At 41.4% G+C, this 14991-nt stretch overlaps 1 protein-coding gene across 3 annotated transcripts in view; it reads right to left on the bottom strand.

Moving 5' to 3' along the window:
* ATG4A (autophagy related 4A cysteine peptidase) overlaps positions 1–14991 on the bottom strand; it is a 66707-nt gene that overhangs the window by 1257 nt on the left and 50459 nt on the right. For all 3 annotated transcript variants that reach the window (XM_044305711.1, XM_044305710.1, XM_044305709.1), the window contains exons 10-12: positions 14153–14298; positions 10592–10648; positions 8676–8787 (exon numbers count right to left, since the gene is read on the bottom strand). In XM_044305711.1, coding sequence (XP_044161646.1) covers positions 8676–8787; positions 10592–10648; positions 14153–14298 — 315 coding nt within the window. The remainder of the gene's footprint in view (positions 1–8675; positions 8788–10591; positions 10649–14152; positions 14299–14991) is intronic.

Below are 14991 nucleotides of genomic sequence, written 5' to 3' on the forward strand. Positions count from 1 at the left end.
TGCCACCAGCATGGCCTCACAGGCAGATGCTTATTGCAGACCAGGATTGCTAGGCTCCTGACTGCCATAGTAAACAATTTGCCTCCTCCTTCCATCAAACACCTCATGGAATCTAAGGAATTAAACTAATGGAAACCAACTTTATTGGTCTACAATCAGTTCCTGATGCCCATTGCCACTATTAGGCTTAATGCACACAACCATAGTTCTGGTCTGCATCCGAGCCGCAGTTTTTTCGGTTCAGGTGTGGACCCATTTACTTCAATGGGGCCGCAAAAGATGCGGACAGCACTCAGTATGCTGTCTGCATCCATTGCTCCGTTCTGTGGCCCAGCAAAAAATAAATATAACATGTCCTATTCTTGTCCGTTTTGCGGACAAGAATAGGCATTTCTACAATGGGCAAATTGCGGAAGGCACATGGACGGCTTCAGTTTTTTGTGGACCGCAAAAATGGAACGGTCGTGTGCATGAGGCCTTAGCATTAAAATTGTACAGCGCATAGCACTGAGGGCATCTTGGTTGCTAAAGGGGAAAGTATTTGTGTTCTTAGTAGCTTGTGTGCTTTTACTTTTGTGAGTACAATAAATATCTGGAGTTTCTATTTGAATGGTGTTACATTATGTGTTTTGCCGTCTCATTCAGCAATTCTATCACACTTGCAGTTTTTTATTATAGAAAGACGAGGGACATATCTGCAGATGGCAGGAAATGTTTATTGATTTCGAGACAGGAATAGAGTGGTAATGGGGTCCACAAATTTTGATACCTCCTGGAGCAAATACACGACCTTAGTAACTTGAAGAATATTATTTTTAATTTAAATAAAGGGTGACAACGCATTTCTGAGCTGCGACGCTCCTTTTTCAAGTCTAAAAGTTGATAATCCGTTTCACAAAATAGATAAAACATCATATGGACTGGTTGCTGCTTGAAGTTTATCTAAAGGAGAACCTGGTACCCAGGAGCCTGAGGTTGAGGTTTGAAAGTGCTTTTAAAAATGGCATTACCTTTACAAAAGAATGCGATGAGTATATGCTAACATGTGCCTGGAGTATGCTTGAGAGACTTTGTACCAAACTTAAACAACTATGTAATACACTAAAGGACCAAATAGACAAACAAGTGGTTACACTATCACAGTACGCAACATATAGTGATTTCATTAAATTCAACCGTCTGATCACATGTAGAATCCTTCAATACAAAAAAGAAACAGTGGATACCAAATCCACTAAACTCAACAGAAATAGGTCAGATTTCCGTACAAATAATATTAAATTCTGGCTAAACAAATCTAATCACCACCATAATTTGATGGGCAATTCCTCCAGGCCATCCGCCAATAATACGAATCCAGCTATATCCAAGTCTCATCATACAGGTGGTACCCGTTCGGTTGATGTCCCATACCATCATACTCAGGTACCTGTAATGCATCATGCATCAGAACCAAATTCCAAAAACACCACCACTAGGAAACAATATCATAAAAACATTTTTTTCAATATCAATAGACCAAGAACTCAGAATAAACCTCATAATGATACCAATAGACCTTATGGTCTCAGCACTAAAACATGCACCAAACCACGTAACATCCTGGAACCATTCACTCCTCATCTCAATCATATTTCCACTACCATTGGTCCCTCACCTTCTATTACAAACACACCACCAACCCAGCCGTCTAACTCATTGCATATCACCATCAACACTAGACCTGGAAAACCTTCAAGTCGACCATCTTAACTTTCCACCAACCACATTCGGCCCCCCCCAAGTCTAATGTAATGCAACCATTGCATCCTACTCCCATACCAATTCATAACAGCAAGTCAATTAATAACAACCAGATCAGTTGCAATAATGACAATTCTACCCTTTCAGAGGACTCACTTATCCACTATCCACAATATCAGTACCCACGATACTCCAGATCCCAGTGAACACCAATCAATATCTGACCCCGGAAGCCACTTATGCCTTAAGGCAACCATCAGGGACCACCATGATAACAGATTTTTTTTTTTATCCACCCAAGCAAGAGGCCTCAAAAGAAAAATAAGCCTCGGAGAGGAAGACACGGTGGGAAATCAAAACACAATGAACCCCAAAGAAATGAGGCCACATGCAATCCAGAAACCTGACATGAATACCTTGAGCCCCAAAAGGAACAAGATAACGCACTAGTACGCATCTTCAATTCATCTACACACAAACTCAGTAATGCAGAACCTAGACTTCTACAAAAAGGCATCTCTTTTTGCCCCACAGGGAAATTCAATGAGTTTGAATTATTTGTTGACTTAAATATGTTTATTCGTAAACTGACATTACAGAGATATTTTGAGATTCAAGCTGTCAAACCCCAAGCCACACGTCAAGGCATACCAGATAATATATTAACATCTCGGGACGAAGTACCCAAAGTGATTAATACAGGACTAAAACCTAAATCGTCGAACAACCCCATTCATCATAGGGGCAGTTACCAAAGACTTGAGGAACATAAACAAAGATTTAATTGTTCCCCATAATTCCAATAAAAATGAAAAAAATGCCCTTAGAAATGTAATGTCCAATGAGACCATTATAATTAGGAACGCAGACAAAGGGGGAGGTATCCAGGATAGAGACGATTACTTGGCAGAAGCCTACAAGATATTGACAGATGAGGAATATTATCCTGACTGAAAATCAGCTAAAAGAAGATTCTAAAAAACAAATGCTTCTTTTAGAAGAGGCCGAAAGACAACAGATTCTGACAAGAAAAATAATACATTACCGTTGACCATTATCCGAATTTAACTTTATTTTATCATTTACCTAAAGTACACAAAGCCATCCATAACCCCGCAGGGAGACCAATCATCTCTGGCATTTCGTCCCTAACATGTAACCTATCACATTATGTAGACATTCTACTACAGAAAAATCCGATTACCCTCTCACCTGAAAGACTCACCTACCCTAATCTCTCAATTTAAGGACGTTGAATGGCAAGAGGCATACATCTGGGTCCCATTAGATGTCTCTGCCCTTTATTCTAATATCCCACATGCGGCAGGTAAACGAGCAATGCAACATTTTCTCCAACAAGATGAAGCAATGCCCACCTCACAAGAGCAATTTGTATTCAATGCAATAGATTTTATTCTGAACCACAATACATTCACTTTCGAAAATAAAATATATAAACAGACTAAAGGTGCCGCCATGGGCACGCACTTCACAACGAGTTTCGCAAATCTGTATATGGGACTCTTTGAAGAACCATACATTTATGGTAAACACCCCTGGGCTAACAAGATAATATTCTATAAGTGTTATATTGATGATGTATTATTCATTTGGGATGGGAGTATGAATGATGCTACTGAATTCACCTCATATTTGAACAATAATATGTTTAATCTCACGTTTACAGCCAATGATTCCAATACAGCCATCGAATATTTAAATCTATTTTTATCCTTTAAAGGAAAGTTCATAGAAACTAAAACTTAAAAAAAAAAAAGTCGATGGTAATAGCTATCTGGACTACCACACCATAAAAATGGAAAAATAATATTCCCTTTAGTCAGTTTAAGCGGATACGTAGAGACTGAACGAGTGACGAGGATTACGCCACTCAGAGTCAAACTATCAAGTGCAGAGTCCAACACAAAGGGTATCCCAACAAAATTGTGGAGGCAGCCTATCAAGCGGGCGAGAAATTATACACTCTCTCTTTATATACATGTGCATGTGTACGCATACAGGTGTGTATGTATTCAGTGCGTATGCATGCCTCAGAGTATGTGTGTGTGTGTGTGTACACGCACACGTTGTAGGTGTAGCAATGTGTGGATATGTACACGTATTCAGACTCATTTTCACTATAACTATATTTAATGTTCCTTTAAACCCTTTTTATTTTCAGCTATTTTCCATAAGTTAAAGTCTCATTTTTACTCATTTATTTTTATTTTCCTTTTTTTAATTTATTTTTATTACATTGATTCTTTTATTTATTTATATTATTAATAGTGTGTATATATATATTTTTTATATTTCATATTTCCTCTCATATTAAGTTTCACATAGTGAAATATACACATTAATTCAAGACTCATTTATTTATATACACTCTTTCCATCAATTCGATGCCTTTAAAATTCATCTTCTCCATTCATTCAATACACATCATACAAATCCCCTAGTTAGAGATACAAACTCCATTATCCATTCCTTCTTTTCCAATTTATATATACATCTCATCTGCACAACAATAACCAATTTTCATTTACATTCCGTATATATACATTTTTACATGCCAGCTAGTCCATTCATATAATCATTTCTCCCCCGCTGATCGCGCTCCTTCCATTCAACTGACACGCAGCGCTCCATCCCTTCTTATGACACTCCTACGGCTCAGAACGCTCGTGTCCGCATCTGCCCGCACCGGCAGCGCCACTATCCTTTTCGCCTTTCAGACAACCGTTCATAGTCACCACTCCCTCCTGACCCCTTTTTATGGCGCGCTTTTCTCACAAACGCTGAAAAACCGCGCCATTTGAACCAGGAGGCACAGATACCGCTACACAGGTATTAACATTGATAATATAGCATTTCCTCTATTTGCAGTTGTCATAATGTTACGAGTATCATTTATTATTGTTCCTGGTAGCGCTACTTCTCTCTCATGGGCATGATAACATCATTATGATTTAAATACATGTTTTTTTAATTGTACATGGCTTGTATGTATCTGAATCATGAATGATCTTATTTTAATGAATTATTTTTATTTAATTGATTCATTATTTATTACATTTACTATCCTCACTTAAATATGAGGATTACTTTGTATCCCCATTTTTACATGATATTACATATTTTTGTTACTAATTAGCAGTTCATGGACTTTTTATTCTATTTTTATGTTTACTATTATCAACTTGCAAATCAGCTAAATTTTTATTTATTTATTAATTTCTCCTTATGGCTTTGATTATAATTTAATTTATTTTGTGAAACTGATTATCAACTTTTAGACTTGAAAAAAGAGTGTTGCAGCTCCGAAATGCAGTCACCCTTTATTTAAATTAAAAAAGAATATTCTCCAAGTTACTCAGGTCGTGTATTTGCGCCAGGAGGTATCAAAATTGGTGGTCCCCATTGTCCACTCTATTCCTGTCTTCTATTCTATTAATCCCCAGGAGGACTGGAGCAACTCCACGAACGAGGACTGAACGATACCGGCAGCACCGACCACTTGCCTATACACACCTACACTAGTGTTGTACCTATGATCGCACAACACCAAAAGGTGAGAATAAATACTATTCTTTACCTTTTTTTATAAATCGAGCAAAACTTACTACCCTATGAGCGCCGTTCCCCTTTTCTCCACATAAGACAAGGAGGGAAGAGTTGTCCTATTTCTGAACCTCTGTTGGAATTGGTAGAACGCATCAGGCTATATTAAATATAGTTCTGTTGGAAAAAAAACACCACAAATGTCAAACACTATGAAGTAGGGCTGCACGATATGGGAATTTTGTGCGATTGCGATTAGGGCCCTAAAAAATGCGATAGCTGTATGCGATGCGATATTTTAAGGGAATTGTGCTAGAGGTCTATTTGCTTGGATTTTCAAGGCAAAAGCACACACAAATTACTGATAATGCAGAAATGTAGTTATGCCTAACTCAAGAACTGAAATGCACAGTGTTTTTCAAAATAAAACATCTTTTACTAAATTAAATAACATATTTGCATTACTGCAAAAGTACAAAATACAAAACTTGCCATTTTCTTAAGGCGCACTGCCATTTTCCCCCCACTTTTGGGGGGGGGAAAAAGTTTGTCTTATAAAGCGAAAAATATGGTAATATAATTGCAGCATTTTTGGGTCGGCCAATTGGCGATTGCGATATGGCGATTAATTGCGATTGCTTTGGTGATATATTGTGCAGGCCTACTATGAAGTCATATAAAGACCCATTAAAAGGGTTTTCCTATTTCATAGAGAAGTAGTAAGTGATGGGAAAATGTGCATACAAAGCAAAAAGACTATCAGTCCAGCAATCAGGGGCGGACTGGGAAAGTGAAGCAACCCTGGAAAAAACCTAGAAGTGGCCCCATGTTGTAGGTGGGTCCAAATCGACAGATTGCAGGGCCAACTTAACCCCTTAGTGGCCAGCCTGTTTTGGGCCTTACTGACCAAATGTTTTTCTTCCTTTTTTCATCGTCGTCTACACTGATGGTCAGTTCGCAGTGTTCGCCAGTGAACACATGTGGGCTGCCATCTTTAGTAAGGTACACTTGCCCGTCCGGCAATGCACAGGTAAGCCCTTACCTGTGCCTGTGCCGGTCTAAAATCAAATGCAGTCAACGGGAGCAGGCAGTTCCGAGAACAGCCCGATGAAGGCCCCCGGCGGCTGTTCTCGGAACTGCCTGCTCCCGTTGACTGCATTTGATTTCAGACTGGCTCCCAGCACAGGTAAGGGCTTACCTATGCATCGCCGAACGGGCGAGTGTACCTTACTAAAGATGGCAGCCCGCATGTGTTTGCTGGCGAACACTGCAAACTGACCATCACTGGTCGTCTACCTTTTTTAGGCTACTTTCACACGGGCGTTTTGGTTTTCGTTTTGCCCTAATGCATTCTGGATAAGGATCAGCTCAGAACGCATTAGTTTGGCTCCGTTCTGTCTCCATTCCGCTTTGGAGGCGGACACCAAAACACTGCTTGTCCGTCTGACGAAACTGAGCCAAACGGATCCGTCCCCATTGACTTACATTGTGTGTCAGGACGGATCCGTTTTCACTGACACAATCTGGCACAATAGAAAACGGATCCGTCCCCTATTGACTTTCAATTGGGTTGAAGACGGATCTGTTTTGGCTATGCTAAAGATAATACAAACAAGATCCGTTCTGAACAGATGCATGCGGATGTATTATCTGAATGGATGCGTTTGTGCAGATCCATAAAGGATCCGCACCAAACGCGAGTCTGAAAGTAGCCTTATTTTTCTGTCTACGTAGCTGTATGAGGGCCTGTGTTTTGCAGGACAAGATTCTGATTAACTTTTATTAACTCTTTCTGCTGTTCAGTTTTCTGCAAAAATCTTTATTTTCTGGGTCAGTACGATTACAGCAATAGCAAATACATATAGCTTTTTTTATGTTTTACTACTCTTGTGCAATAAACCCCTTTATAAAAAAAAAAAAAAAAAAAAAAAAAAAGAATAAAGTTGCATCGCAACATCCCAAGAAATAGAATTTTTTTATTTTTATTTCTATGGAGTTGTGTGAAGGCTTTATTTTTGCGGGATGACTTGTATTTCTTATTGGTATCATTTTGGGGCAAATAATACTTTTTAATCGCTTGTTATAAAGTTTATTCGGTGGTGACTAAGGACTGTGTCAGCAATTCTGGCATTTATTTTTACGGTGTTTGCTGTAGGGGATAATTTACATGATATTTGTCTACTGCGGGTCGTTACTGACACAGCGATACCAAATGTGGGGAAATTTTATTTTTGCAATTTATTTTCTTTTAGTGGAATTTTTTTTAAACTTTTTTTAAACCGCCTAATAGTCCCACAAGGGGACTATAAAAGGCAATCTTTTGATTACTTCTAAAATACAATGCACTATCCCTATGCACTATCCCAGTGCTATACTGACAATTGACCAGCAGGCTGCGCAAGAGAGAAGCAGTGTAAAAGCTGGCTGGAGGTCCCAGCTAGCCTTTACACACATCGGCACCCCACAATCGCATTTGTGTGGTGCAAATGGGAGACAGAGGGAGTCAGCTCCCTCTGTCACCACTTACATGTGGTGGGCGCTATTGCACGCAGCATGTAAGGGGTTAAAAAGCGCGGATCAGCACCGCTGCCGGTCCGGGCTGTTAGAGGAAGAGCGCGGATCCCATGTGAGAGCTGAGCCCCCACTCTCCACTGCACGGGGGACCCCTGCAGCACCTACAAAGGGCCACCATGAAAAGGTGGCGGCTCAGACTAAGGCCTCTTAGTGACTGCCGTAAAAAGGCATATGGGTGGTCACTAAGGGGATAAAGTAGGTGGGGCTAGCAATACTGTAGTGCAGCACAAAATCCTGCACCAACAACAACAAATACCACAGTCCAGCATAAAATACTGCCGTCCCCGTTGCAGTGTTCAACTGTAGGTCATACAGTTGAATGCAGGAGGGCACTTTCCGTTGCCGGCCAGGTGTATAAGTGCCTGATGTGCCTAGCATTAATTAATGCTGATGGCATCAGGTTGCTATGTACTCGGAAGAGGGCTCAGACGGCACCCTAGGCATTGGTCCACCAGGAAGTTTCCCTGTAGAGTCTATGGTAGCAATAAACTGAATCTGAAGAAATTATACTAAGAAAGGAGGTTGGAGGCAGTGGAATACTTCTAGAAATATTTCTGGATAGACTTGTATCACTTGAGCTGTGTGCCCTTTTTATTTCAGTGTCCCTCAATGTCACATGGCTGACGTGACACCTTCATTCGTGCTCTTAGGAAGATCCATTCCATAAAGAAACAGACCTCTATCACAATAGCAGCTCCTGGGCATTGTGTAGGAGACTATAGCTAACAATCATCTAGAATTCAACCAAAAAGAGATACAAACATTTACATGAGGAGTTGTATCTGATTACTAACCGGCACCTGTTGTGGAGACCTCTGGCTTGGTTGGTGGGATGAATGGAGGCCAGTGAGGAGGATGCTTTGGAGCAACTTCAAACATCCGTAAACTCTGATTCTTTAATATTTCCTAGAGAAAAACAGAAACATCTGATGAAAGATGAACACTTGGTATGTCCAACATGAAACCCAAAATCAAAGACAATTCTTGTTACTAGTGCTCAGTTGTCTGGCTAAGCTAAGACTGATAAGTGGGAAAAGAAAGGGGGGTGTTTAGCACTTTCAATATTTGTGGGGGGCTAAAGATTTTTAAACATATTACTAAACTTAGAAAATAAAAATTTTAAGTCCCCCTAGGGGACCTGAACCTACATAGTACACTACCATACTTCTGTATTGCAGTAAATTGCGCCTCTAGCATTATCCTATTAAGCCCTGCATTTGGCCCTCTCCTGTCTCATAACTTGATATGAAGGGCCTTCACTAGGGCCACTGCTGCCATGAAAACAACTTGGTACTGTGTGAAACGGTCGCATATGGCTCCTGAGCCCACTCCGTAAAATCCCTAGGCAATTGTGATGTAGGTCACAACGTGCAGAGGGGTTAATATGTATTAGAAGGCTGAAAATATAAGAAATACAGCGGCTTACCCCCTTCCTATATGAATAAGGTGCACACCCCCTGGTCCCACCCTCAGGACCAAGTGAAAAATTACGTCTAAATAACAGGTGTGGGAGGGCACACTTCAAGAGGAAACACTAAATGGGATAGTGATGATACACTTTATTATATAAAAATATTTAAGAGCATACCCCTAAAACATACATAAAATATGGTACATCAATTAATATGAACCAAGTAAGTGCACACTCAGTTTCAAAAATGTAATACAACCGCCAAGTGGCTATGGCGGTTGTTTAGAGTGAGCGTTGATCCACTTAATAGTAAAGATAAGGAACAAAGCCGGCAAGGAAAGAAAGAGACGCAGATAAAGCAGCACTGATTGAAAGTGGACGCACAAGACTGACGTCATACGAGCTTGCATCCGGTCCCCTTGGTTACCAGGTCACGTGGGACGCCGCATACAGGCAGAAGCACACCACGTGGGATGCTGCGGGTGTGCGGCCTCCTGGACCAACGCTACAGCAGCGGAGACGGGTAAGACCGGGCTCGTTTTGGAGCATAAATATTATTATATAAAAGCGGTATTGAGCTCACAACCACGGGCAGTATACCAGAAGCGTACTGGACTGAACAGGCCTATTTACAGCTTGGTGGGCTAGTGGACGCAAACGTATACATCCGTTCTATATACTTGTGGGACACAATTTATTTCAACTGATAATAGTTGCTGGACATTTGCTGGATATTATTGTGGACAGCATCGCTGATTTGTGAATAACAACAGAAATTTCAACTAACAGCCACTTGGCGGTTGTATTACATTTTTGAAACTGAGTGTGCACTTACTTGGTTCATATTAATTGATGTACCATATTTTATGTATGTTTTAGGGGTATGCTCTTAAATATTTTTATATAATAAAGTGTATCATCACTATCCCATTTAGTGTTTCCTCTTGAAGTGTGCCCCCCCCCCCACACCTGTTATTTAGACGTATTAGAAGGCTGTTGAGAGTAAGATCATATCAAACCACTGTAATGTGGCAAAAACAGAAAACAAACAAATGCACCAATAACGCGTCGTTACAATTTCTGCTCAGGATTGCAGGTGGTAAAAAGCAATAGCCATACTGTCATAAAGGTGAACACCGGACAATGCAGTCCCATGATAAGGAACCCGAATATCTTTTTATACAAAGACCTACCGCATATTATACCGTATATTCTTTATCTATTTTCAGCACATTACTGTTATTTGTATATTATCATATTCTCATTCAACCCCTTAAGCACTAATACATTAATGCTTACCTTCTCTACGGTAGTACACCAAGTATCAAAATCTGCTTCTTCTTTGCAAAAAAATCCCTAGGAAATATGGTAGACACAGACTTAATGATATCACAAGCCAATCACATCATTAATGTTGGACATACTGGGGGTCATTTATGATGTTGAAATACGGCTATATTATGCTTATTTCAGGTGCGCCGCAATCTGCAACTTCTCCCTACTCACGCCAGGTCTAAAAAAGTGGAAGGGGAGGGGCCGTCTGATTTACCATTTTCTATGCCCGTTTCAGGAGTAGAAAAAGGTCTACAAGTAAGACAGCTAGAAAGCTAGGGAGTTGTCTTATATTTAGAACTGGCGGATGATCTGCCGAAGTTCTGAAGAGACCGGCACCTCTTCATAACTTCGGCGGAACCACCGCCAGCTTAGGGGTTTATTAAGACCAGCGTCTAAAATCCTGGTCTTAATAAATGTGCCCCACTATTTTTATTGTGCATTTCTCTGGAATTCTGATGTTACATACTTACTACATTTACTTCATTACTACAGTACTTACGGGTTGTCTCATCTGAGACATTGTATGCCACCAACGTCAGATTGGTGTGGGTCCCAGAGGTGGGACCTGCACCTATCTGACATTGGTGGCATGTCCTAGTTATATGCCACCAATGTCTCAGATATGACAACCACTTTAAAGAGGACCTTTCACCGATTATGACACTGTGAACTAAGAATACAGACATGGAGAGCGGCGCCCGGGGATCTCAATGCACTTACTATTATCCCTGGGCGCCGCTCCGTTCTCCCGCTATGCCCTCCGGTATCTCCGGCCACTAAGTTATAGTAGGCGGAGTCTGCCCTTGTTCTTCTGTAGCGCTGGCCAATCGCATCGCAGAGCTTACAGCCTGGGAGAAAATAACCTCCCAGGCTGTGAGCTCTGCGCTGCGATTGGCCAGCGCTAGAGCAGAACAAGGGCAGACTCCGCCTACCATAACTTAGTGACTTAAATCTCCGCCTACTATAACTTAGTGGCCGGATATACCGGAGGGCATAACGGGAGAACGGAGTGGCGCCCAGGGATAATAGTAAGTGCAGTGAGATCCCCGGCGCCGCTCTCCATGTCTGTATTCTTAGTTCACAGTGTCAGGATCCGTGAAAGGTCCTCTTTAAAAATAAGTTGACACCATGTAAATTGATGGCACATAACTAGAATACACCATCATTTTATGATAATCCTAATGGTTGGACCTTTCCAGACACTGATCCAGAGAATGAAGGTGGCGTCGTGCTAGTTTAGCTCCATGTCCCTTTCTAAGTTTGCCCTGCACAGTAGTGCTCCTTGCCAATTGTCTGTGAAAGAAATGCAGACTTAGGCCGGGTAAACTCCCTTTGTAGCCCTTTTGTTCTCCGGATTGGTACAGGGAGTGCAGAATTATTAGGCAAGTTGTATTTTTGAGGATTAATTTTATTATTGAACAACAACCATGTTCTCAATGAACCCAAAAAACTCATTAATATCAAAGCTGAATATTTTTGGAAGTAGTTTTTAGTTTGTTTTTAGTTTTAGCTATTTTAGGGGGATATCTGTGTGTGCAGGTGACTATTACTGTGCATAATTATTAGGCAACTTAACAAAAAACAAATATATACCCATTTCAATTATTTATTTTTACCAGTGAAACCAATATAACATCTCAACATTCACAAATATACATTTCTGACATTCAAAAACAAAACAAAAACAAATCAGTGACCAATATAGCCACCTTTCTTTGCAAGGACACTCAAAAGCCTGCCATCCATGGATTCTGTCAGTGTTTTGATCTGTTCACCATCAACATTGCGTGCAGCAGCAACCACAGCCTTCCAGACACTGTTCAGAGAGGTGTACTGTTTTCCCTCCTTGTAAATCTCACATTTGATGATGGACCACAGGTTCTCAATGGGGTTCAGATCAGATGAACAAGGAGGCCATGTCATTAGATTTTCTTCTTTTATACCCTTTCTTGCCAGTCACGTTGTGGAGTACTTGGACGCGTGTGATGGAGCATTGTCCTGCATGAAAATCATGTTTTTCTTACCTTGCAGACTTCTTCCTGTACCACTGCTTGAAGAAGGTGTCTTCCGGAAACTGGCAGTAGGACTGGGAGTTGAGCTTGACTCCATCCTCAACCCAAAAAGGCCCCACAAGCTCATCTTTGATGATACCAGCCCAAACCAGTACTCCACCTCCACCTTGCTGGCGTCTGAGTCGGACTGGAGCTCTCTGCCCTTTACCAATCCAGCCATCTGGCCCATCAAGACTCACTCTCATTTCATCAGTCCATAAAACCTTAGAAAAATCAGTCTTGAGATATTTCTTGGCCCAGTCTTGACGTTTCAGCTTGTGTGTCTTGTTCAGTGGTGGTCGTCTTTCAGCCTTTCTTACCTTGGCCATGTCTCTGAGTATTGCACACCTTGTGCTTTTGGGCACTCCAGTGATGTTGCAGCTCTGAAATATGGCCAAACTGGTGGCAAGTGGCATCTTGGCAGCTGCACGCTTGACTTTTCTCAGTTCATGGGCAGTTATTTTGCGCCTTGGTTTTTCCACACGCTTCTTGCGACCCTGTTGACTATTTTGAATGAAACGCTTAATTGTTCTATGATCACGCTTCAGAAGCTTTGCAATTTTAAGAGTGCTGCATCCCTCTGCAAGATATCTCACTATTTTTGACTTTTCTGAGCCTGTCAAGTCCTTCTTTTGACCCATTTTGCCAAAGGAAAGGAAGTTGCCTAATAATTATGCACACCTGATATAGGGTGTTGATGTCATTAGTCCACACCCCTTCTCATTACAGAGATGCACATCACCTAATATGCTTAATTGGTAGTAGGCTTTCGAGCCTATACAGCTTGGAGTAGGACACAATGCATAAAGAGGATGATGTGGTCAAAATACTCATTTGCCTAATAATTCTGCACGTAGTGTAGAGGTTGAAGAGGTTTGACCCCCCCCCCCCTCCCCTCTCCCCACCTGTCATAAAGTGATAACATATCCTAGTGAGATGCTATCATTTTATAAAATGAGAAATATTTTGTAGGGAGAGCTACTGGATTGTTATCAGTGATGCTGCGCTGTCTGACATATCGGAGCATTTGTAAACACAACTTTTAAAGAAACCAAAACCTTTACTGAAAGCATGGAAGGTGCAGCAGTGCTTCTCAGATTGCCCTGCACCTTCGGCTTGCATTACATCTGCTCGGCTTTTCCAGCATGTGGGGTATGGATATATACGTTCTATAGATCCATACTCTGGAAAGCACTGCTGCACCTTCCATGATTTCAGTAAAAGTTTAGGTCCCTTTAATGTGTTTATGGCTCAATGACATTTTAGGCCCCATTCACATGACCATGTGATAGCTATGTCCATTTTGCAGACCATAAACTGCAGATTCGCAAAACACGGGCAGAGGCCATGTGCACCCCGTATCGCAGTGAGGACCTATTGATTTCAATGGGTACACAATCTACAAGATGCATCTTTTGCGGTGTGGCAGCACTAACCTGCAAGCACAAAGAAGAGTTTGACTCCCTTTACTTACTAATGCTACTGAGGGGTCCAGATTCAGAATCTTCATCCTATTAGGATTTTTTTGGCAGTGGTACGTTTGATCCTGCACCGTGCCAGCTTCTTCTGTGTCCACAAAGGTCTGAGTTGTGTGAGGATCTAGGTAAATAAGCTCGTCCCCTTTAAAAAATAAAAAAGGCAGTTTATGTAAATTATACATTGTTACACACTACAATGCTATTTTTTAAATGTGGCACTAAACGTATTGATTTTCGATCTCTGAAGGTTGCAGCTGACGAGAAACAGAAAGTCTGATGAGTAATAGAAATGTTGCTACTTTCATATTTTAGAGTTATTGTATTTCGAGCTTTATACAATCTGTCATAGGGATTTGTGTCTCCAGTAAATGGTCAAAGACAGGGCCGTCTTTAACAAGGGGCAAAAGGGGCAGCTGCCCCGGGCCCAGTTGCTCCTGGGGGGCCCAAGGCAGCTGCCTCTTGAGCCCTGCTGGCCACTGCCCCGGGTGTCAGGCTGTTAGCTACACAGGGGGTGCTGCCATGCCATGCCTGCCGGCACTCCAGGCAGCGTACTGTGAGAGCTGTGATTCTCTAGGACCTTAGATGGCACCATCACCATGTGACCAGTAACCTAGCAATATTACTGGTCACATGGCTATGAGGTCATCACAGGTCCTGTCTACCAGGAGTGTTACTGCAGGAGAAGTTTCCCATAATTGTGGAGCTTTTTTTGAGAAGATTACATCAGGAAAAGATGACAGGGGCTGTAATGCTAATATACTGTAAGCTACTGTATAGTGGGGTGCTACTGCTCTACTGTATACTGTATATTGTGGGGTGCTTTATACTGTGGGGG

Source organism: Bufo gargarizans, chromosome 9, assembly GCF_014858855.1.
Source record: "Bufo gargarizans isolate SCDJY-AF-19 chromosome 9, ASM1485885v1, whole genome shotgun sequence".
NCBI classification, from domain to species: domain Eukaryota; kingdom Metazoa; phylum Chordata; class Amphibia; order Anura; family Bufonidae; genus Bufo; species Bufo gargarizans.